At 43.5% G+C, this 26,168-nt stretch overlaps 1 protein-coding gene across 1 annotated transcript in view; it reads right to left on the bottom strand.

The window, feature by feature from the left end:
* The window catches only part of LOC138674744 (uncharacterized), a 49,989-nt gene that overhangs the window by 22,997 nt on the left and 824 nt on the right, over positions 1 to 26,168 (bottom strand). Inside the window, exons 2-6 of the mRNA XM_069762560.1 lie at positions 21,261 to 21,382; positions 21,074 to 21,101; positions 5,157 to 5,314; positions 4,722 to 4,871; positions 4,366 to 4,506 (exon numbers count right to left, since the gene is read on the bottom strand). Of these exons, the coding sequence (XP_069618661.1) occupies positions 4,366 to 4,506; positions 4,722 to 4,871; positions 5,157 to 5,314; positions 21,074 to 21,101; positions 21,261 to 21,382 (599 nt within the window). The remainder of the gene's footprint in view (positions 1 to 4,365; positions 4,507 to 4,721; positions 4,872 to 5,156; positions 5,315 to 21,073; positions 21,102 to 21,260; positions 21,383 to 26,168) is intronic.

The following is a 26,168-nucleotide window of genomic DNA, read 5'->3' as shown; positions in this document are numbered from 1 at the left end:
CCCGTGTGTCAGTGTCATTATCCCGTACCCCAAGTGTCAGTGTCATTATCCTGTACCCCGAGTGTCAGTGTCATTATCCTGTACCCCGAGTGTCAGTGTCATTATCCTGTACCCCGTGTGTCAGTGTCATTATCCTGTACCCCGAGTGTCAGTGTCATGATTCTGTAACCTAAGTGACATGATCCTGTACCCCGCGTGCCATCTTGACAATATCATATACTGCTGTTGTTGGTAGAAGCAGTGACAGTTAATATCGAAGAGTATCTCCCAGTTTAAAAGAACAATACTTCCAAACGTCAGTTCTATTCTATTCTATTGCCTCTCGTACATTGTCTCTCGCACATTGTGTCTCTTGCACAGTCTCTCGCACATTGTCTCTTGCACAGTCTCTCATACAGTGTCTCTCGCACATTGTGTCTATCGCACAGTCTCTCGTACTTTGTCTCTCGCACATTGTGTCTCTGGCACAGTCTCTCGCACAGCCTCTCGCACAATGCGTCTCGCACAGTCTCTCGTACATTGTGTGTATCGCACAGTCTCTCGTACATCGTCCCTCACATTGTCTCTCGTACATTGTCTCTTGCATTGTCTCTCGCATATTATCTCTCATACATTGTCTCTCGCACATTGTGTCTCTTGCACAGTCTCTCGCACATTGTCTCTCGCACAAGTCTCTTGCACATTGTCTCTCGCACATTGTGTCTCTTGCACAGTCTCTCGCACATTGTCTCTCGCACAAGTCTCTTGCACATTGTCTCTCGCACATTGTGTCTCTCGCACAGTCTCTTGCACATTGTTTCTCGCATTGTGTCTCTTGCACAGTCTCTCGCACATTGTCTCTCGAACAGTCTCTTGTACATTGTCTCTCGCACATTGTGTCTCTCGCACAGCCTCTTGCACATTGTTTCTCGCACATTGTGTCTCTTGCACAGTCTCTCGCATATTGTCTCTCGAACAGTCTCTTGTACATTGTCTCTCGCACATTGTGTCTCTCGCACAGTCTCTTGCACATTGTTTCTCGCACATTGTGTCTCTTGCACAGTCTCTCGCACATTGTCTCTCGCACAAGTCTCTTGCACATTGTCTCTCGCACATTGTGTCTCTTGCACAGTCTCTCGCACATTGTCTCTCGCACAAGTCTCTTGCACATTGTCTCTCGCACATTGTGTCTCTCGCACAGTCTCTTGCACATTGTTTCTCGCACATTGTGTCTCTTGCACAGTCTCTCGCACATTGTCTCTCGAACAGTCTCTTGTACATTGTCTCTCGCACATTGTGTCTCTCGCACAGTCTCTTGCACATTGTTTCTCGCACATTGTGTCTCTTGCACAGTCTCTCGCACATTGTCTCTCCCAGTCTCTCGCACATTGCCTCTCGCACAGTCTCTCGTACATTGTCTCTTTCACATTGTGTCTATCGCACAGTCTCTCGTACATTGTCTCTCACACATTGTGTCTCTCGCACAGTCTCTTGCACATTGTTTCTCACACATTGCCTCTCGCACAGTCTCTTGTACATTGTCTCTCGCACATTGTGTCTATCGCACAGTCTCTCGTACATTGTCTCTTGCACATTGTTTCTCGCACATTGTGTCTCTTGCACAGTCTCTCGCACATTGTGTCTCTGGCACAGTCTCTCGCACATTGTGTCTCTTGCATAGTCTCACGCATTGTCTCTCGCACATTGTCTCTCGCATTGTCTCTCGTACATCGTCCCTCACATTGTCTCTCGCACATTGTTTCTCTTGCACAGTCTCTCGCACATGGTCTCTCGCACAAGTCTCTCGTACATTGTGTCTATCGCACAGTCTCTCGTGCATTGTCTCTCGCACGTTGTCTCTCGCACATTGTGTCTCTCGCACAGTCTCTGGCACAGTCTCTCGCACATTGTGTCTCTTGCACAGTCTCTCACACATTGTGTCTCTTGCACAGTCTCTCGCACATTGTGTCTCTGGCACAGTCTCTCGCACATTGTGTCTCTTGCACAGTCTCTCGCACATTGTCTCTCGCACAAGTCTCTTGCACATTGTTTCTCGCACATTGTGTCTCTTGCACAGTCTCTCGCACATTGTCTCTCGAACAGTCTCTTGTACATTGTCTCTCGCACATTGTGTCTCTCGCAGTCTCTTGCACATTGTTTCTCGCACATTGTGCCTCTTGCACAGTCTCTCGCACATTGTCTCTCACATAGTCTCTCGTACATTGTCTCTCGCACATTGTGTCTCTCGCACATTGTGTCTCTTGCACAGTCTCTCGTACATTGTCTCTTGCACATTGTCTCTTGCACATTGTCTCTTGCACATTGTGTCTCTTGCACAGTCTCTCGCACATTGTCTCTCGCATAGTCTCTCGCACAGTCTCTCGTACATTATCTCTCGCACATTTTCTCTCACATATTGTCTCTCGTACATTGTCTCTCGCACATTTTCTCTCACATATTGTCTCTCGTACATTATCTCTCGCACATAGTCTCTCGTACATTGTCTCTCTCACTTTATCTCTCGCATATCTCTCGTACATTTTCCCTCACATATTGTCTCTCGCACATTGTCTCTCGTACATTGTCTCTTGTACATTGTCTCTCACACATTGTCTCTTGTACATTGTCTCTCGCACATTGTCTCTCACATTGTCTCTCGCACATTGTCTCTCGCACATTGTCTCTTGCACATTGTCTCTCGTACATTGTCTCTCGTACATTGTCTCTTGTACATTGTCTCTCACACATTGTCTCTTGTACATTGTCTCTTGTACATTGTCTCTTGCACAGTCTCTCGCACATTGCCTCTCGCACATTGTCTCTTGCACATTGTCTCTTGCACATTGTCTCTTGCACAGTCTCTCGCACATTGTCTCTCGCACATTGTCTCTCGCACATTGTCTCTTGCACATTGTCTCTCACACATTGTCTCTTGCACAGTCTCTCACATTGTCTCTCACACATTGTCTCTCGTACACATTGTCTCTCGTACATTGTCTCTTGTACATTGTCTCTTGCACATTGTCTCTCGTACATTGCCTCTCGCACATTGTCTCTTGCACATTGTCTCTTGCACATTGTCTCTCGTACACATTGTCTCTCGTACATTGTCTCTCACACATTGTCTCTTGCACAGTCTCTCACATTGTCTCTCATACATTGTCTCTCGTACATTGTCTCTCACACATTGTCTCTTGTACATTGTCTCTTGCACATTGTCTCTCGTACACATTGTCTCTCGTACATTGTCTCTTGTACATTGTCTCTCACACATTGTCTCTTGCACAGTCTCTCACATTGTCTCTCACACATTGTCTCTCGTACATTGTCTCTCACACATTGTCTCTCACACATTGTCTCTTGTACATTGTCTCTTGTACATTGTCTCTTGCACAGTCTCTCGCACATTGTCTCTCACACATTCTCTCACACATTGTCTCTCGTACATTGTCTTTTGCACAGTCTCTCACACATTGTCTCTCACACATTGTCTCTTGCACAGTCTCTCACACATTGTCTCTCACACATTGTCTCTTGTACATTGTCTCTTGTACATTGTCTCTTGCACATTGTCTCTTGCACAGTCTCTCGCACATTGTCTCTTGTACATTGTCTCTTGTACATTGTCTCTCACACATTGTCTCTCGTACACATTGTCTCTCGTACACATTGTCTCTCGTACATTGTCTCTCGTACATTGTCTCTCGTACATTGTCTCTCACACATTGTCTCTTGTACATTGTCTCTTGTACATTGTCTCTTGCACATTGTCTCTTGCACTGTCTCTCACACATTGTCTCTCGCACATTGTCTCTCGCACATTGTCTCTCGCACATTGTCTCTCGCACATTGTCTCTCGCACATTGTCTCTCGCACATTGTCTCTCGCACATTGTCTCTCACACATTGTCTCTCGTACATTGTCTCTTGCACAGTCTCTCGCACATTGTCTCTCGCACATTGTCTCTCGCACATTGTCTCTCGCACATTGTCTCTCACACATTGTCTCTCACACATTGTCTCTTGTACATTGTCTCTTGCACAGTCTCTCGCACATTGTCTCTCACACATGGTCTCTCACACATTGTCTCTCACACATTGTCTCTCACACATTGTCTCTCGCACATTGTCTCTCGCACATTGTCTCTCGCACATTGTCTCTCGCACATTGTCTCTCACACATTGTCTCTCACACATTGTCTCTTGTACATTGTCTCTTGCACAGTCTCTCGCACATTGTCTCTCGCACATTGTCTCTCACACATTGTCTCTCACACATTGTCTCTCACACATTGTCTCTCACACATTGTCTCTTGCACCCATCTTTTTTCCCGTTAGGCAGGGAGTTTTTGCGTAACCTGGATGCAAATGTTAATCTAGGACTCACCATGTAGAGGAATGCAGACAAAATGAGAGTTTTCAGTGTAGCCTCCATGTCCATTGGGAACTTGAAGATGACTTCGGACGATTTGCTTTTTCCTTTCTTGATTATTTTAGCCACCGGGCAAGACCCATTTACACTGAGTATCTGGGGAAAGCGATATGGACTCAATTGATGAACCAGGATATTCAGGAGAAGTTAACCACATACCCGTACGATAGCCCATGTCTCGGCCTTGATGGACTTCAACATGAATTATACAGCATGATGGATGATGCAACTAAGAAAAGCAATAGAATCAGCACTACTGACTGAAGAAATCGATTCTATGCTACATGTGTCCTTCAGGTTTTATGTCTCACCTCAATGGTGTTTTCTGAGCCAGATAAGGGCAACTCGGCAGTGAACGCCGGCTCTCCAAACTGCATCTGGATTGAGACACTCATTTTCCGAAAAGAACTTAATATTTGGACAAAACCAATCATGTGCGAAGGGAGAACCATGATATTTAGCTAAAGAATGAGAAGAAATTCTGTTCAAACATTTACATCTTGAGAGAGATTTTGTCTACAGAAATTTTTTGCAAATTTTCCCTTGTGATCAGCTGAAATCTGAGGTCCTGGCTCCTAGAGCATCCTGAGAAATCGAGCTTTATATGGCAACTATTCACTAGATTTAAGATTATTATTTTAGAAATTAAACACCTTTCTCAAGCTAGAGCATTTGTGTATAGTATTACCCAGATCACCTCCAGGAGTAGGCTTAATGTGGTCTAGGTTGATGTACTTGGAGCTTACGTGAGTGTCTCCTCCGCAGCATCCTTCCCCGGAGTTAGTACGTAATGAAACCACATCTCTCTTTTTAGGATCTTGCAAGATCAGATGGAAGGCTGGTCCACAACACTCTGACTCCCAACGAATCGTGAAGAGAGTTTGCTTCGATCTGGTGAAGAAAGCTGAACGATATTCTCAGTAAGTCTTGGAAATGTGAAGAGCAATTTCTCAAGTGGTTGGCACAATAATGGATGGACATTTGATGGGTTCGGTAGTATGGGAGAAGAAAAAGAGATCTAGTTTTCTCAAGGATCTCCCATCCCGGCCAAAACTAAAGCCCACCTCTTGTTTCTCAACCAACTTTTAAAAAAACCTTTTATCAATATCTTCTTCTACTGCTTCATATTGTCTCAGATTTACAGGTTAGAGAGTAACTGCCATTACTGATAAGATATATTACAAAGTTTGATTCAATTAGTGAAAGTGAACTGTACACTGATAAGGGTTCGCGCCCCTAACAAATGGATATAGATTGTGGCTGGTTTAGCTAATAATCCAAGACATGTTGCAAGACTTGTTAAGAGTCGGAGATTGACTTATTGTGTAGTTACCTCCTATAAGTGACACTAGAGAGATACTTACATTTTATTTCAGGGAAGAGATAATTTGAGTAGTTTTTCCAGTGACGCATTGCCATAAGGCTCCATGCTATAGATTTATTGGTAAAATGGGACCAATCTATAAAGCCATCTCTTCAGAGGGGACGTGTCACCTTCAGTCTGTACCAAAGGGTGGGAGGCGTGACTGTTTTATCCTGGATAAAAAAGGCTTCCCATGTTCTAGTTACGGCAGTCTCACACGTCCAGATAATTCCGGTACCGGAAAAATCGGTACCGGAATTATCCGTGTCCGTGTGCCGGTGCGTTTCTGTGGCACATCAGTGTGGCACACGTGTGCCGCCCGTGTGCCCACTGGGTACCACATGCACCGTGCAGGAGACAGCGCTAAAGTTTAGCGCTGTCCCCTGCATCTGGTGCTGAAGCTGCCATTCATACCTTCTCTGCAGCAGCGTTTGCTGTAGAGAAGATATGAATAATCGTGTTTAAAATAAAGCTCCATGTCCCCACCCCCTGTGCGTCCCCCCCCCGCTGTTATTAAAATACTCACCTGGCTCCCTCGCTGGCTGGCGCTGCTTCCTGTCCTGGCCGTACCTTCTACTATATGAGCGGTCACGTGAGGCCGCTCATTTACAGTAATGAATATGCGGCTCCACCCCTATGGGAGGTGGAGCCGCATATTCATGATTGTAATGGGCGGCCTCACGTGACCGCTCATACAGTAGAAGATGCGGCCAGGACAGGAAGCAGCGCCAGCCAGCTTCTCTACAGCATGCATCATAGAAAAATTAGTTGGTGCACCACAATGATATCAAATAAATAAATATATATTGGGGGTGCAAAACAATGGCTAATACGCAGAACAGATAATAAACAAGAAAAGAAAAGCCACTATAATGTATGCACACCACCAAAAGTTATAATAAGTCACACAAGCTTTATTGGTAACATATAAAAACAATTAAAACCATACACCCAAAACTCCCTCCATATACGTGTGCCCAACACACAATACTTCCATATAGTAGTGGAAAACATGCATCAAATATGGCAGATAATGAAATAGTATACACAAATAATTACTGGCAAAGCCGCCCTGTCCTGATCAACAAAAGATATATCTGTCAATAGCAAAACCCTGTCAGGCTTCAGCTTAGTCCTCCTGGTATGTAATGAGTAGGGCACATGCAAATATGGCCAAATAATTACCCCAAATCGGAAAAAGGAGCACGGCTGTCACCCGTCCTGAGCAAAAGAGGGGAACATGCTGCGGCAGCTAGAAGGTGATCCAGACAGAAGGCTCACAAAATATAGAGACAATATAGCAAGAACTGGGCAGCCAGCAAGTGAAGGGCAACGGAGGGTGACAGCCGTGCTCCTTTTTCCTATTTGGGGTAATTATTTGGCCATATTTGCATGTGCCCTATTCATTACATACCAGGAGGACTAAGCTGAAGCCTGACAGGGTTTTGCTATTGACAGATATATCTTTTGTTGATCGGGACAGGGCGGCTTTGCCAGTAATTATTTGTGTATACTATTTCATTATCTGCCATATTTGATGCATGTTTTCCACTACTATATGGAAGTATTGTGTGTTGGGCACACGTATATGGAGGGAGTTTTGTGTGTATGGTTTTAATTGTTTTTACATGTTACCAATAAAGCTTGTGTGACTTATTATAACTTTTGGTGGTGTGCATACATTATAGTGGCTTTTCTTTTCTTGTTTATTATTTTCTCTACAGCAAACGCTGCTGCAGGGAAGATATGAATCGCGGCTTCAGCACCAGTGGGGGGGGGACAGCGCTTACAGTAGCGCTGTCTCCTGCACGGCACACGGACGTGTTTTACACGGACCCATTGACTTTAATGGGTCCGTGTAATCCGTGCGCTCCCACGAACACTGACATGTCTCAGTGTTTGGCTTATGGAGACACGGTCCGCAAAAAATCAATGACATCTGCACAGATGCATTGATTTCACTGTGTCTATGTGTGTCAGTGGCTCCGGTACGCAAGGAAACTGTCACCTCACGTAGCGGAGCCACTGACGTGTGAAACCGGCCTTATGAATATTGTGTGTTTTTGTGACAGGCCTAAATGCTATAGTAATGGGAGACATATTTTCAAAGTAGTGACAAAAAGATGAACATAACGCATTTACTTACATTACTGTGCGGTCTGTGCATCATCCCCAAATTAATACTGGGCAGGTGGACAAAGTTGTATATGTCATGTCTTCTATCTATAGAAAGCTAAAATCATGATGTGAAATATGGCATTAAGGCTGGTTTCACATTTGCGGATGGAGGTGCTGTGTACATCCTCCGTGAAGCTCTGCCTACGTCGACATGCGGCGTGCGTACCCCATCTTTACCATTAGGTACACAGGCCATGCCGATGTATGCGGATGCCTCCACATGTGTTGTTTTGATGGTACAGAGACTGCACCAAAATGCAACTCGTTGCATTTGGCGAAGGTTGCCGCACTGTCAAAACGACACATGCGGAGGCATCCACATACATCGGCATGGCCTGTGTACCTAATGGTAAAGATAGGGTACACACGCCGCATGCCGATGTAGGCGGATCTGACCGGAGGAGGAGCGGCATGGGGCGAAGCTTCACGGAGGACTACACAGTCCTCCGCAGCACCTCCATCAGCAAATATGAAACCAGCATATCTCCAGCCTAGAATCTCTGAGGGGCAGATATCCTTAAGATTGGGGATCCTATAATTTGGGGTTGCCTGAGCCGCATCCCATTGACCAGCCCCATCTAAGGTCACTAAGGAGAGGTATGTGGACGTGACTCTTATCTGATCAAAACAGATTTTGAATTATTGTCATTGTTCAGTGCTGGGACATACAGCTCGCTGTAGTTTTCTACCATTTCCAAAATGAAGAGCTCCCATTTGCAAAGTTTGGCACTATTTCCATGTGAAATAAGGTCTAGTATATTTCTGTTGTTATCCCTTTTTATTTTATGTGATTGTATATACTGTAATGTTTTGTCACTTTTGTATATTTTTATCAACACTGCCTACTTTTCAGATTAAATATATAAAACTTAATAGCTTTGTTCCTCTTGCTCTATAAACCACACCCCTGAAGCCTCGTCAGGCCGTTTGTTACCAGAAATGGGTGTCCAATGGGGCTGTAAAAACGATTGGTTGTGGCAGACAATTTTGCAGAGCTTGACGGTGACCGTACAGAAGTATGTACAATATATACACTGCTCAAAAAAATAAAGGGAACACTAAAATACCACATCCTAGATATCTCTGAATGAAATATTCCAGTTGCAAATTTTTATTCATTGTATAGTGGAATATGTTCAGAACAATAAAACATAACAATTATAAATGTAAATCAAAATGAATATCCCATGGAGTTCTGTATTTGGAATGATACTCAAAATCAAAGTGGAAAATCTACAGGCTGATCCAACTTCAGTGGAAATGCCTCAAGACAAGGAAAAGATGCTCAGTATTGTGTGTGGCCTCCATGTGCCTGTATGACCATCCTACTGTACAACGCCGGGGCATGCTCCTGATGAGGCGGCGGATCTCCTGAGGGATCTCCTCCCAGACCTGGACTAAAGCATCCGCCAACTCCTGGACAGTCTGTGGTGCAACATGATGTTATTGGATGGAGTGAGACATGATGTCCCAGATGTGCTCAATCGGATTTAGGTCTGGGAACGGGCGGGCCAGTCCATAGCTTCAATGCCTTCATCTTGCAGGAACTGCTGACACAATCCAGCCACATGAGGTCCTGTATTAGGAGGAACAAGGGCCAACCACACCAGCATATGGTCTCACAAGGGGCCTGGGGATCTCATCTCAGTACCTAATGGCAGTCAGGCTACCTCTGGCGAGCACATGGAGGGCTGTGCGGCCCTCCAAAGAAATGCCACCCCAGAACATTACAGACCCACTGCCAAACCGCTCATGCTGAAGGATGTTGCAGGCATCAGATCGCTCTCCACGGCATCTCCAGACTCTGTCACGCCTGTCACATGTGCTCAGTGTGAACCTGCTTTCATCTGTGAAGAGCACAGGGTGCCAGTGGCAAATTTGCCAATCCTGGTGTTCTGTGGCAAGTGCCAAGCATCCTGCACGGTGTTGGGCTGTGAGCACAACCCCCATCTGTGGATGTCAGGCACTCAGACCATCCTCATGGAGTCAGTTTCTAACTGTTTGTGCAGACACATGCACATTTATGGCCTGCTGGAGGTCATTTTGCAGGGCTCTGGCAGTGCTCCTCCTGTTCCTCCTTGCACAAGGGTGGAGGTAGCGGTCCTGCTGCTGAGTTGTTGCCCTCCTAAGGCCCCCTCCACGTCTCCTGGTGTACTGGCCTGTTGTCATGGGGGTATTGGGTAGACTAAAGCTGATTACCCGGGCCCCTGCGATATCCCTCAGACTAGGGAAAACCCTGTCTGTCCCTCTCCCAGAATTTACACTGATGGTGTGCTTGTCTGGGCTGCCAGGCCTGACCCTGACTCCTGTTTCAGCCCTATGCTGAAACCTCCACCCGCCACCCAGTGATAAGACCACACACCAACCTACACAGAAAGTACAGACAGGGAAGACTAAACACGCACCTCGCCGCAGACACACAGGAAAACACTATAATGTGCACAGGGCAAAAATAAACACAAATATAGGAAGGAGAAATATGACAACGGATAATACACCACCAGATACGATACTTCAACTCCTAGACCACCACTCCAGACCGAGATCACCAGGCACAGGACACAAGCTATAATCGGCGACGCCCAAAGTCCAGAATTACTATTTAAAGGCCACGGGCGTGACCCAGCCTCCAACCAGATTACCAGCCAGATTAACCCTGGATAACCTGGATAAAATCTAGCCGGCGCCACTGAGCGTATAGTGGACAAATGCGGAATTACCGCTGTCTGTCGGACGCCCTAGTGTGAACAGGGTCCGACATGACACCTGTCTCCTGGTAGCGCCTCCAGCCTCTGGACACTATGCTGACAGACATAGCAAACCTTCTTGCCACAGCTCTCACTGATGTGCCATCATGGATGAGCTGCACTACCTGAGCAACTTGTGTGGGTTGTAGAGTCCGTCTCATGCTACGAGTGTGAAATCACAACCAACATTCAAAAGTGACCAAAACATCAGCCAGAAAGCATTGGTACTGAGATGTGGTCTGTTGTCCCCACCTGCAGAACCACTCCTTTGTTGAGAGTGTCTTGATAATTGCCAATAATTTCCATCTGTTTATTCCATTTGCACAACAGCATGTGAAATTGATTGTCAATCAGTGTTGCTTCCAAAGTGGACAGTTTGCTTTCACAGAAGTTTGATTTACTTGGAGTTATATTCTGTTGTTTAAGTGTTCCCTTTATTTTTTGAGCAGTGTATACATTGACTGGAAAGTCATCAATAACCAACCTGGTAGAGAAAGCAGTTGTGACCTCGTCCATCAATCATCAGTCAATTGTGTGATTGTCATGATGATTGGGGACAGTGGAGTACTTGTTCGTGAAAAATTGGTGGCAGCGGTGGGATATGTGCGTGATCTCTAGGCTGTTCCCTGACACTCCATCAGAGACAACAATCCCCAGAAAGTGGAGTTCTGGGCATCGGATTTATGAGACAAAACTCTACTCCACTCTAATGAAGAGTAAACTCCCTGAAACAGGCATCTGCCATGGCTAACGAATTCTAGGCCAACTACTTTATCGTGTTTTTTTTTCATTCTGGGATAGAGATAATTTGCGGTTTAAATGTGTCCACCCCAGTAGAGATGAGCAAATTAATGCTAAACAAATCAAAAGAATTTCCCAAAATTTGTGTATTAAGGCAAATCCAAGTATTGACTAATCCTCTTTACAAAAATTGTAATCACTTTTCCCATCCTGTCACGTTTCCTCTATAAGCTCCGGTCACCAGGCATCTTTTATCACCACATCCTGACATCCTCTGCCTGTACAAGGCACCAAAAAGTCATGTCATCCCCCAGCAGTGTCATGAGGTGCGTCATCGTGACGTCACAACGTTTGTGTGGAGGGGCTGAAGATGTCGGGACGTAGTGAGAGCAAAGACTGGAGAGGCGTGTGGGCTGAGCAGCTGCACAGGTGAGAGACAGGGGAGTATAATTCTTTTTCTTCTTACTTTTTTATGCTCTTGGTTCTGGTGAGACCCCTGAGATTAATGAGATTTTTTTGATTTGCAGTGAATAAATTTAAAGTGCATCGAATTTTCTTCCCAAATTGGAGCAGATCTAAAAAATCGAATTTCATCAAATTCGCTCATTGCTGCCTGCTAGACCCATCCTGGTTTATGACCGACTACCTTCCCGACCCTGGCAAAGTGTGACTGACAATAGCAGTGATGTCACATCAACAACACTGCAGACAATCGCTTGTTTAGAGCTGTTGCGCTCAATGATTAGCTGCAACTCTGATGATTTGACATAAAAGTCAGAGTTACATAATAGTCAGCTCATGGGCTCGCTCACACAAGCATACTCCTAAAGTGTCAAATACTACTCGGACCAAATGTCACAGGTTTACCGCAACCAACAGGAGGCAGAAGACCGCAGCATTCGATTTATCCTACTCCTGCGCTGATTAGCACTTCACCTTCATATTAAATAGTTCAGGATTATTTTAGCAGTGCAGGGGTTAATCTGCTCAGTTGAGCGCTCCTGGAAGCTTTCCTGCATTAAGGCTCTCAGCTGTTCACTGTTAGCCATTCCCATCTCCTATATAATCTGGGCCCTAGCTTTCACTCATTGTCAGAGCTAGCTTTATGCTGCATGGTTGGAGTTTGTAGGTGGTTATTATTGGAGAAGGCGTTTGGTGGATTTTCTGTGACAGTTGCTAGGTTTTGGGTGTGTGCTAGTTCCCCTCCTTCTCCTGCTATGGTTTAAGCCTATCTTCCACACCCTGTTGCATTTCTCTCTCATATGTGCTTGTGTATTTGTATGTTTGGTATATTACCTTGTTAGTCTGGTTGGTGTACGATGGTAGACTACTACTCCCCGCTTCCGTGGATGGGGGAAGGGTACAAACTGAGGGTGAATTCAGGACCAAAGGCAAGATACGTGGCCCCGGTGTCTTCACCATCAGCTGTAATCCAGGAAACAGGGCGAGCTAGGGTGCCCCTAGCATTAGGGACAGGGAAGGAGCCCCTGGTCCCGGGACACCCCACAAAGGGTTGTGACGCCAAAGTTAATCAATAGGGCAATGCTGACACCCGATTGTTTTGCCACACCAATCCAATGGCACACACCCATTCAAATCAATAGGTGCATGGAAATCAACAGACTGCATTCGGATGAAATCCATTCGCCATCTTCTCCTCACCTGTTCTAAGATTCTTCCATCCAAGAGAATCAGATCACACTAAGATGACAGATCAAAGTTGAATCAAGCCTAAAGAAGAATGTTTTCTGAAATGGGATAACAACTTTATTTTCAATGCAAAATGTTTTTTAAAAAATGCACTTAATACTTTTTTTAAGTACTTTTTTAACATATTATTATACATTTTTATAGCGCCATTTATTCCATGGCACTTTACATGTGAAAAGGGGGCAAATATAGACAAATACAATTAAACATGAGCAGAAAAACAAGGCATACAGGTACATAAGGAGGGAGGAGCCCACCCGCGAGGGCTCACATTATTATAAAAGATAATAATAATAATTAAAATTATTATTATTATTATTATTATTATTATTAATGGTCACATTCGTTTTATCAAACTTTGCATAAATCTGTAATCCAGATAAATATAAAAAACTTTGCAATATATATTATCAGAGCCACTTATGAGCCAATTGTTCTCTTTCCCGGAGGCCTGAATTTACTCTAAAAAAGTGCTAAATCTGGACTGTTACCACCCTGAGGAATCAGATTACAGCTGCCTATTGAAGTCTATTGAGAGTGAGAACGGCAGAGTCAGACAGCGAGGCAAAGGCACAGGACTGCTGCTTTCTAGTGTTTTATTTCACCTCACTGATCAGTACGGACAAGCTTTATTCCTCATGTACACATACATGACAATTTATATTGAAAGATTACCTGAAATGAAAGGTATACTCTAACCCCTTTCCAACGGTGAGCATAATAGTACGCCCATGTCAGACTCCCTCTGTTTGGAGCGGGCTCCGGCACTGAGCCCGCACCTTTCCAGGCACATAACTGCTGATCTATACAGCGGACATGTGCCCACAACAGCTGTGGGTGGAATCGCAATCAACCCGTGGCTGTTAACTAGTTATATGCCGCTGTCAATCTCTGGCAGCAGCATTAACCCCTTTATGACATCAGACGTACTCTCCTGTCGAGGTGGGGTGGGCCCGCATGACCACCGACAGGATAGTACGTCATAAGCGATTATCACAGCTGACATCCGGCACTATGTGCCAGGAGCAGTCACGGACCGCTCCCGACACATTAACCCCCGGAACACTGCGATCAAACATGATAGCAGCGTTCCCGCGGCATAGGAATGCATCGCACAGGGAGGGGGTTTCCCTGAGACCCTCGGAACAACACGATGTGATTGCGTTGTTCAGAGCGTCTCCTCTGTCCTCCTCCCTGTAGGCCCCGGATCCAAGATGGCCTCGGGGGGCCTTCCGGGTCCTGCAGGAAGGTAGCTTGCAAGCGCCTGCTGAGAGCAGGCGCCGGCAAGCCTCCTGCAGTGCCTGTCAGATCGCTGATCTGACAGTGCTGTGCAAAGTGTCAGATCAGCGATCTAACACTGTACAGTGATGTCCCACCCTGGGACAAAGTAAAAAAGTAAAAAAAAAAAAAATTAACATGTGTAAAAAAAAGTAAAAAAATAAAAATTCCTAAATAAAAAAAATATATATATTATTCCAATAAATATATTTATTTATGTATATATATAAAAAAACAATAAAAGTACACATACTTAAAATTGCCGCATCTGTAACGACCCGACCTATAAAACTGCAATCTAGTTAACCCCTTCAGTAAACACCATAAAAAAATTTAAAAAATGAGGCAAAAAACAATGCTTTACCATCATACCGCTGAACAAAAAGCGGAATGACACACGATCAAAAAGACATATATAAATAACCATGGTACCGCTGAAAATGTCATCTTGTCCCTCAAAAAACAAGCCACCATACAGCATCATCAGCAAAAAAATAAAAAAGTTATAGCCCTCAGAATAAAGCGATGCAAAAATAATAATTTTTTCTATAAAATAGATGTTATTGTTTACTAGATGGTGGCTCGATTCTAACGCATTGGGTATTCTAGAATGCACAGCCACGTAGTGTATAACACAGCCCATGTAGCATATAGCACAGCCACGTAGTATATAACACAGCCCACATAGTATATAGCACAGCCCACATAGTATATAGCACAGCCCACATAGTATATAGCCCTGCCCACGTAGTATATAACACAGCCCACGTAGTATATAGCATAGCCACGTAGTATATAGCATAGCAACGCTGTATATTGCACAGCCATGTAGTATATAACACAGCCCACATACTAGATAACACAGCCCACATAGTATATAGCACAGTCACGTCGTATATAACAGCCCACGTAGTATATAGCATAGCCACGTAGTATATAACACAGCCCACACAGTATATAACACAGGCAACACAGTATATAACACAGGTCATGTAGTATATAACACAGCCCACGCAGTATATAGCACAGCCTATGTAGTATATAACACAGCCCACGTAATATATAACACAGCCCACGTAGTATATAACACAGCCACATAGTATATAATACAGCCCACATAGTATATAACACAGCCACGTAGTATATAACACAGCCCACATAGTATATAGCATAGCCACGTAGTATATTGCACAGCCACGTAGTATATTGCACAGACACATAGTATATTGCACAGCCACGTAGTATATAACACAGCCCACGCAGTATATACCACAGGCCACGTAGTATATAACACAGGCCACGTACACGTAATATGTAACATAGCCCACGGATCCAGCCACGGCCTTTACCGATGCTCCTCGTGACGCTCCATTCCCAGAAAATGCCTAGCGGCAATAACCCGTGATCATGTAGCGGTCTCGCGAGACCACCACGTGATCTCGGGGCATTGCCGCAATGCATTCTTGGGACCGGAGCGCGAGGAGCGGGAAAGGCTGCGGCGGACTTCGGAAGGTGAGAATATAATGTTTTGTTTTTTTATTATTATTGTTAACATTATTTCTTTTTTTATATTGATGCTGCATAGGCAGCATCAATAGTAACAAGTTGGTCCGGGATGGTCGCTGATTGGTCGCAGCCGGCCGGGCGCGACCAATCAGTGAAGCGGTGTTTAAATCCCGCGCCATAACCCGTGATTACGCACTGGTCTCGCGAGACCGCTAAGTCATCTGGGTAATTTCGCAATGCATCTTTGGGAACAGAAGCTGCTGAGAGCATCGTGAGGCGACGGAAGGTGAGAATAGCACTTTTTTTTTTTATTATTATTATTATTTTTAACATTATATCTTTTTACTATTGATACTGCATAGCCAGCATCAATAGTAAAAAGTTGGTCCGGGATGGGGCACTGACTAGAGGAGAGTAGGGAGGGGCCAATTTGTGGCCAGACTAAGACTGTCGCTGATTGGTCGCGGCCTGCTGGCCGCGACCAATCAGCAATGCGGGATTTCCGTTACAGACATACAGACAGACGGAAGTACCCGTTAGACAATTATATATATAGAAAAGCGCCAAAAAATATAAAAAATTATATAAATGAGGTATCACTGTAATCGTACTGACCCAAAGAATAAAACTGCTTTATCAATTTTACCAAACGTGGAACGGTATAAATGCCCCCCCCCCCAAAAAAAAAAAAAAATAGAAAGAAATGTATGAATTGTTGTTTTTTGTTCATTCTGCCTAACAAAAATCGGAATAAAAGCGATCAAAAAATGTCATGTGCCCGAAAATGGTACCAGTAAAAACATCAACTCGTACTGCAAAAAACAAGGCCTCACATGTGGACCAAAATATGGAAAAAATTTAGCTTTCAAAATGTGGTAATGCAAAAAATATTTTTTGCAATAAAAAGCGTCTTTTAGTGTGTGATAGCTGCCAAACATAAAAACCCGCTATAAATAGTAAATAAAAAAAAAACCTTTATCACCGCCTTAGTTAGGGAAAAATAATAAAATAAAAGCATGTATTTATTTCCATTTTCCCATTAGGGTTAGGGTTGGGGCTAAAGTTAGGGTTAAGGTTAGGGTTAGGGCTAAAGTTAGGGTTGGGGCTAGAGTTGGAGTTAGGGTTTGGATTACATTTATGGTTGGGTTAGGGGTGTAGTTAGGGTTATGGTTGGGGTTGAGATTAGGGTTAGGGGAGTATTGGGGTTAGGGGTGGGTTGGGATTGGGGTTAGGGGTGTGCTCGGGTTAGGGTTGTGGTTAAGGTTGGGATTAGGGGTGTGTTGTGGTTAGGGGTGTGTTGGGGTTAGGGGTGTGTTGCGGTTAGGGTTGGAGATAGAATTGGGGGGTTTCCACTGTTTAGGCACATCAGGGGCTCTGAAAACGCAACATGACGTCTGATCTCAATTCCATCCAATTCTGCATTGAAAAAGTCAAACAGTGCTCCTTCCCTTCCGAGCTCTGCTGTACGCCCAAACAGTGGTTTACCCCCACATATGGGGTATCAGCATACTCAGGACAAATTGGACAACAACGTTTGTGGTCCAATTTCTCCTGTTACCCTTGGGAAAATAAAAATTTGGGGGCTAAAAAATCATTTTTGTGGGAAAAATTATTTTTTATTTTCACGGCTCTGCGTTATAAACTTTTGTGAAACACTTGGAGGTTCAAAGTTCTCACAACACATCTAGATAAGTTCCTTGGGGGGGTCTAGTTTCCAATATGGGGTCACTTGTGGGGGGTTTCTACTGTTTAGGTACATTAGGGGCTCTGCAAACACAATGTGAAGCCCGCAGACCATTCCATTAAAGTCTGCATTCCAAAACGCCACTTCTTCCCTTCAGAGCTTTGCCATGTGCCCAAACAGTAGTTTTCTCCCACATATGGGGTATCAGCGCACTCAGAACAAATTGCACAACAACTTTTGGGGTCCAATTTCTCCAGATACCCTTGGGAAAATACAAAATTGAGGGCTAAAAGATCATTTTTGTGGAAAAAAAATATTTTTTAATTTTCACGGCTCTACATTATATACTTTAGTGAAACAAATGGGGGTTCAAAGTGCAGACCACACATCTAGATAAGTTCCTTAGGTGGTCTACTTTCCAAAATGGTGTCACTTGTGGAGGGTTTCCACTGTTTAGGCACATCAGGGGCTCTCCAAACGTGACATGGTGTCCTATCTCAATTCCAGCCAATTTTGCATTGAAAAGTCAAATGGTGCTCCTTCCCTTCCGAGCTGTGCCATGCGACCAAACAGTGGTTTACCCCCACATATGGGGTATCAGCGTACTCAGGACAAATTGTGGAATAACTTTTGGGGTCCAATTTCTCCTGCTACCGTTGGTAAAATAAAACAAATTGGATCTGAAGTAATTTTTTTGTGAAAAAAAGTTGAAGGCTCATTTTTTTTAAACATTCCAAAAATTCTTGTGAAGCTCCCGAAGGGTTAATAAACTTCTTAAATGTGGTTTTGAGCACCTTGAGGGGTGCAGTTTTTAGAATGGTGTCACTTTTTGCTATTAGACCCCTCAAAGTGACTTCAAATGTGATGTGGTAAAAAAATGGTGTTGTAAAAATGAGAAATCGCTGGTCAAATTTTAACCCTTATAACTCCATAACAAAAAAAAAATTGGTACCAAAATTGTGCTGATGTAAAGTAGACATGTGGGAAATGTTACTTATTAAGTATTTTGTGTGACTTATCTCTGTGATTTAAGGGCTTGAAAATTTAAATTTGGAAAATTGCGCAATTTTCAAAATTTTCGCAAAATTTCCTTTTTTTTCACAAATATATGCAAGTAATATCAAATAAATTTTACCACTGTCATGAAGTACAATATCTCTCGAGAAAACAATGTCAGAATCATCGGGATCCGTTGAAGCGTTCCAGAGTTATAACCTCATAAAGGGACAGTGGTCAGAATTGTCAAAATCGTAACATGCAAACCACTCTTGGGGGTAAAGGGGTTAAACTCCCGCTTACCAGAAGCGCGTTGTAAATCCCGCCCATCGGTGACCCCGTCACAAGATCGTGCGTCACCTATGGGTCAGCAAGACAACCAGAGGTCTCCAGCAGACCTCTATGGTTGTCATTGCCAGACTGCTAAAAGCGCCACCCGTGGCATTTCTGCTACACGGAGGTGATCTGACAGCTGCAGCTTCTAGCCTCCTATGGACACTATTGAAGCATGCAAAAAGTGAAAAAAAGTTTATAAAAATATTTAAAAAAAATTAAAAAACTGTTGAAATCACCCACCTTTCGCCCCATTCAAAATAAACCAATAAAAAAATAAAGTATACACATATTTGGTATCACAGTGTTCAGAATTGTCCGATCAATAAAAATAAATTTAACCCAATCACTAAATGGCGTAACGAGAAAAAAAGTCAAAGTGCCCAAATTAAGTTTTTTTGGTCGCTGCTACATTGCAATAAAATGGAACAACGGGCGCTCTAAGGCTATGTTCACACATAGCGTCGGGTCCCTGCGGGTTTTCCTGCAGCGGATTTGATAAATCTGCAGGGCAAACCCGCTGCGGTTATCCCTGCAGATTTATCACGTTTTGTCCTGCGGGTTCCACTGCGGGATTTTACTCCTACTATTGATGCTGCATATGCAGCATCAATAGTAATGTTAAAAATAATAAAATCATGATATACTCACCCTCTGAAGTCCCGATCTCCTCGGCGCTGCAGGCGGCGGTCCGGTTCCAAAGATGCTGTGCGACCAGGACCTTCGTGATGTCACGGTCATGTGACCGCGATGTCACCACAGGTCCTGGTCGCATAGCAAACCTGAGACCGGACGGCCGCGTACAGCGCTGAGAGGTGAGTATAGCTTATTTTTTATTTTAATTCTCTTTTTTTTTACCCACAAATATGGTTCCCGGGGCCTGGAGGAGAGTCTCCTCTCCTCCACCCCGGGTACCACCCGCACATTATTCGCTTACTTCCCGCATGGTGTCACAGCCCCATGCGGGAAGTAAGCAGATCAATGTATTCCTATGGGTGCAGAATTGCTGCGATCCTGCACAAAGAAGTGACATGCTGCGGGTTGTAAACCGCTGCGTTCCCGCACGGTTTTTCCCGCAGCATGTGCACAGCGGTTTGCGGTTTCCATAGGGTTTACAGGTTACTGTAAACGCTATGGAAACTGCTGCGGACCCGCAACTGCAAAATCGCCGCAGTTCCGCGGTAAAAACCGCAAAGTGTGAACATGGCTTAAAGATCGTATCTGCACCAAAATTGTATCAATAAAAACATCAGTTCAGTGCTCAAAAACAAAGCCCTCACTCAGCTCCAGATCACAAAAAATTGAGACGCTACAGGTTTTTTCTTTTTTTTTTTTTAAACAAATTTTTGATTTTTTTTTTCACCACTTAAAAAAGAACCTAGACATGTTTGATGTCTGTGAACTCGTAATGACCTGGAGAATCATAATGGCAGGTCATATTTAGCATATTTAGGAATTTTTTTCCCATTTTCCAGATCACGATATGTTAAAACGAATGGTGTTCTTCAAAAGTACAACTCGTCCCACAAGAAACAAGCCGTCGCATGGCCATATTGACCAAAAAATAAAAAAGTTATAGCTCTGGGAATAAGGGGAGCAAAAAACAAAAAGGAAAACACCTCTGGTCGTGATGGGCTTGACGCTGTGTCTAGGTAGAGGATGTGTAATAATTCACTTTAAGGAGCTTTTCCGGGACTTTGGGAATTTTTTTGCTACGGGCTCAGAACTTACCAGCAGGTTCCTGCCCGTTCTATCCTGCGATGATCTTTTCTGGCTCAGGCGGCGATTTCCCCAGCTTCCTTTGACCTCATGCTGTTCTCTTACGTTCTGTTGAGAGGACATCACTGCCAACGTCATGCTATTTGACAGCTAGCTCCCAGCAGTTAGGCAGTGATGCCCTATCAACAGAGCAGACGAGAAAAGAAGGAGCTGCTCTGTCAACATTGACGTCACCAGAAACGGGAGAATTACTGCCTGAGCTGGAAAAAGATGGGCATCGGGCAGGACAGGCAGGAAGTTACCAACTACCTTCCAGTAATTTCTGTGGCCAATAGCAAAAAAAGAAAAAAATACCTTGATAACCCCTTCAAGGGGCAGTGATAATGGCCTTATGATTGCACCTCTCACCTTTTTTATGCAGGGTGACCTCTTCTACCTAGAGGTAAAGAAACAGATGAATTATTGGCCAAGCCATTAATGAAGAAAAGTAATCCACACCCCAACATGACAATGTATATTCTTGGCCATATTCCACCATTATATTGTATATGAGGCCATTAACCTACAGCCTTCAATGATTTGGATGATCTCCTACCTCTACAAGACACTTGAGTCCCGGGGGCACCACCGCCCGAGGGTTGTACAGCTGGAGGGAGCATGCGTCCTGCCATTCAGGTTGGGTCTGGACAGGAGTAGAGTGATTGTTCCGAGGTTGTCCTGCATGAAGCATCACATACAGAAAGGTACATCGGGTCATAAACACAAGATATGAAGCTCTGGACACAATCTAGAGAGGCCCGAGAGCGAAAGCTTTAATGCTGGAGCTGATAGAGTTGAAGGAAGAGCCAAGGCATGATGTCTCGACCCCCAGCCATCTCTTGGACTGTTGGCATCACCACCAAGGTCACCATCAGGGCATCATTACCCTTACTGGTGTATGGGGACCTGAAATTCCTAGTGGCAGCCCTGATCACCACACTTAATGTCATTTTGGAAAAGGTGGTTGGTAATTGGGGAATGTGTCGGTAGGGGCTGGGTCGGGCCGACAACAAAAGACAATGCATTGTATTTACTTGTCCGATTGTCAGCTTCTCTACAGTTTTAAAATGGCAGATGCCAAGGAGCAGTACAACTAATCAGCCTCTCCCCAGCCTACACTGGCTGATAACAGATAACAATAGATAGAATGTATCTGTCCTTAAGTTAACCCTCGTCTGTCCAGCCTAAAACTGCTGATGCCAAGGAGCAAAAGACTGTCTTCTCCAAGCCTACAGTGTGCTCCTCCAGCCCTGAACATGCTCAAAGCAGAGAACAATGCATTGTCCTATAGTCAGATTCTCAAACAATAGAGAAGCAACTGTATTATATGATTATTACCAAATTCTACAACCTTAACGATTACAACACTTGTCTATGCTTAACCCCGGAAATGCTGTGGTATGCCAGTTAATTATGAAACCTCATTTGTGTTGTGTGAAATGTCACGTGTGTGAGAATGGAAAGAGGCACAAGAGTCACATGTGAGCAGTAATTTGGTAATAAGGAAACTGTACGGCTGTCCTTTATACAGAAAACCTAAAGAGATTAAGTGTATTATCAGTTGGTGTGCATGCAATGTGTAGGCGCACGTTCACACTGGCCACTAAACCCAAAATAAAAACATAATAAGCAAACACCCTGCAGTAAATAAATAAGCAATAGAGCATGAAAATAACATACGGTATTTAGTTAACATAATTTTGATAAAAAAAATGTAAAAGCAATCCCACCACGTCAAGGTGACCAAACTCAGGATGGTCCTAACCTCTAGTATTAAAACCTTACCATTTGTCAGGTGACATACATGTGGATAAGGACTGAACCTGGCTCATGGACAACCAGCCATGGGGAACAACATGAATGTAATGTCCAGCTCAAAGAAAAGGCAGGTCACACCTTTGTTTGCATAGACTGCAAAGAAACTGAAATTTAAAAAAAGCCTAACTAAATAAACAGGAATGGGCGTCCATTAGTCCTTCTCAGCCCTTATCCACATATATTGTCACTTGACAAATGGTAAGATTTTAATACTAGAGTTTAGGACCATCTCAAATTTGGTCACCTTGACGTGGTGGGATGGCTTTTACATTTTTTTAAATCAAAATCATGTTAACTAAGCACTCCATATTATTTTCATGCACTACTGCAGTTTATTTATTTACTCCAAGGTATTTGCTTATTATGATTTTATCTTGGGTTTTGTCCGTCTTTTATACAGATCTGCCATTGTGGTGTAATAATACAGGGGCAAGTCACCGGCAAGAAAGCCCATAACCATAAAATATGACAATAATCCTTGAAAATATGCCCTCCACCCAAGAGAGGAGACATGAGGATGAACCCCCACCCCTACAGATCAGACAGCAATGGTATAGCCCATAAAAACGTCATCGATGTACCTGATAAGACAATCCACTGAAAACAAAGTCCACATCTCGGACAAATTATTCTGTTAAGGGGAATGTCCACATCCAGGAAGAATTAATCTATTAAGGGCAATGTCCACCTCCCACACAAAATATTCTGTAAAGGAGAACGTCCACATTCCGGACAAATTATTCTATTAAGGACAATATTCACCTACTGAACAATTGAAATAATAGATGGAGATGCCTCCTCTGTTGGCAAAAGTTCTATCTTAGCTCAAGTTGCTGTTTGTAGATAAGTTGTCACTGATCAGAGGTGTGCACAGGGGTAAAACCATGTAAACACAGGAGATCTGAGCTGCGGTCTTAATTTACACTGGATAGCATTATATAAGATGTAATTTAAGATGAATTCCTAGGCAGTATGGCGAAACGGGCGAGGGGGGTGAGAAGAGACGATGATAACTAACAGAACGGAAGAAAGAAGGCTGGCACACACACTCTAAGAACTAGAAGTCCCAAATCACTCACATGTTTCTTGACCTGCTGCCATCTTAATGGTAATGCTTGGTGGTAAAGTCCACACACTATACCAAAGATCAAAATGTCACGGCACCGTCGCTGCTAAGATGTTGCATTACACAAAGCAGCCAATCAGCCATACGCTTATGCAAAATGTTCTTGTGCCGTTTATGAAATCAAAGACATTTCCTACATGTCTTGGTGAGTGCCAGGGCTTTCTGAACATTGGTAAAGACTAACAAATGATGTCACAGCCTTCCCTTCATTGTACTTGCTGCTGCTGGTAGTGAGAAACACATATCAGCTCTGTACAGGCAGCGGTTTCTCCTTCTCTAGACTTTTATATGCTGCTGTGTCCTATTCCTGTAGATTCACTATTTACATGCAGCTGTCCCCTACTCTTGCTGCTTAACTCTTTAAAATGGAGCTATGCTCTAAACTTACAAATTCATCTTTTTATGCAGCCATGTTCTATTCCTGTAGATTCACCCTTTATATGCAGCTATGTCCTATTCTTATACTGTAGATTCACCCTTTATATGCAGCTATGCTCTATTCTTATAGAGTCACCCTTTATATACAGATATGCCCTACTCTTGCAGATTCACCCTTTATATGCAGCTATGCCCTATTCTTATAGATTCACCCTTTATATGCAGATATGCCCTACTCTTGCAGATTCACCCTTTATATGCAGCTATGTTCTATTCCTGTAGATTCACCTTTATATGCAGCTATGCCCTATTCTTATAGATTCACCTTTTTATGCAGCTATGCCCTATTCTTATAGATTCACCCTTTTATGCTGCTATGCCCTATTCTTGCAGATTCACCCTTTATATGCAGCTATGTCATATTCCTGTAGATTCACCCTTTATATGCAGCTATGTCCTATTCTTATAGATTCACCCTTTACATGCAGCTATGCCCTATTCTTATAGATTCACCCTTTATATGCAGCTATGCCATATTCTTATAGATTCACCCTTTTTATGCAGCTATGTCCTATTCTTTCAGATTCACCCTTCTATGCAGAACGTAGAGACATTTTATTACATAAATTATATATGTCTATTTTCTGTATGATGTAAGGTTCAGGCACCTGGGGATGAGGGAATGTCACCTGGTTTGTGTTGCACTGATTTGCTGCCCACTGGGATGCATACAGTAGATGAACTAATTCACTATTTTTTTACTTTTTTGGCTGTATTCATGAGAAAGATGTGTCAGTTGATTCTCCGAAATATTCTATGGACCAGAGACTTAACAAAATGGCAAATTAATGTCTCCAACTAAGTCCTGATGATCTGGGCTCAAGGCTCCATTTACCATTCAGATTATGTGAATCCTCTCCTCCCTCACAGCTGGCATTTGCCAGAGATGAGCATCTCACAAGATTTTGGGCTCCATTTGGTAAAGTGGCAATAAAATGTACATCCTTGTAAGACTGAGGGAAATCATCAGATTTACTAACGACATATGAAGTATTTGAAAAACATTTATAACTTTACTATTCATATTTTTTTGTGTTTTTTTTAGCAGAACTCTCTTTAAAGAGGACCCGTCGCCCGTCGTTCTATTTTTGTTTTCTTTAATTAAAAGTACACTGGAATAAAAAAAAAAAAGTAATATATTTTATTAGAGAAATCTGTCCTCCTCTTTGACTCCTCTTTGATCATTCATTCTCAAATTCTTCAGGTAAAACATATCTTCAGTGAATACAGATTTCCCTATTCCTGAGATAGGAGATGGCAGTTGGTGCTCATAAAGTTCTATGGAGAAGTGTAACTGCTGTTTCATGAGAACTCACAGTGGAATATCTGTGCCTTTAGCTTCTCCGCCATAGAATTTTAAAAGCACCAACTGTCCTATCTCATTAGATACAGTCCAATTTTGCTCCAGAAAAAGTGGGATGAGAGTCATGTGTTTTTCATGCGCGTACAATCCGATTTTTAACCCCCTACACCCGACTGACATCGATTTACATGCAAATGCGATCCGATTGCAATGCGATTTTAACATGATCTTTTACATAGTTATTCTCAGTAATTTATACATAAGATCCCCAGAAATTTTCTTAACCAGCAGAGGGAAAGCGGACAGCTTGGGGCAGATGTCTGGGAAGGGGGTAATACCCCGGAGCTTCCCAGGTTATTAGGATCAGCTCACAGATGTATACTTAGCCTTTCCTGGTTAAAATTGACGTAGGGTCCCCCTATAATTAATAACCAGCAAAGGTTAGGCAGGCAGCAGCGGGTTTATGATAATCGGCTATGAAGGGGCCATTGATATTGGCCCCCTTCCAGACTGAAAACATCAGCTCTCAGCCGCTCCAGAAATGGCGCATCCATTAGATGCGCCAAATCTGTCACTTAGCCTCACTCTTCCCACTTGCCCTGTAGAGGTGGTAAGAGGGGTGATGGTTGGAGCATTGATGTCACCTTTGTATTGTCAGCTGACATCAAGTCTATAAGACACCCCCATTACTATTACCACCTTCCCAGGCTATACACGTCTGCCCCAGCTGTCGGCTTTCCCTCTGCTGCTTAATAAAATGTTGGGGGAATCACACGCCA

This window comes from Ranitomeya imitator, chromosome 4 (assembly GCF_032444005.1).
Source record: "Ranitomeya imitator isolate aRanImi1 chromosome 4, aRanImi1.pri, whole genome shotgun sequence".
Lineage (NCBI taxonomy): Eukaryota > Metazoa > Chordata > Amphibia > Anura > Dendrobatidae > Ranitomeya > Ranitomeya imitator.
This window is presented reverse-complemented; position numbering and strand designations above follow the sequence as displayed.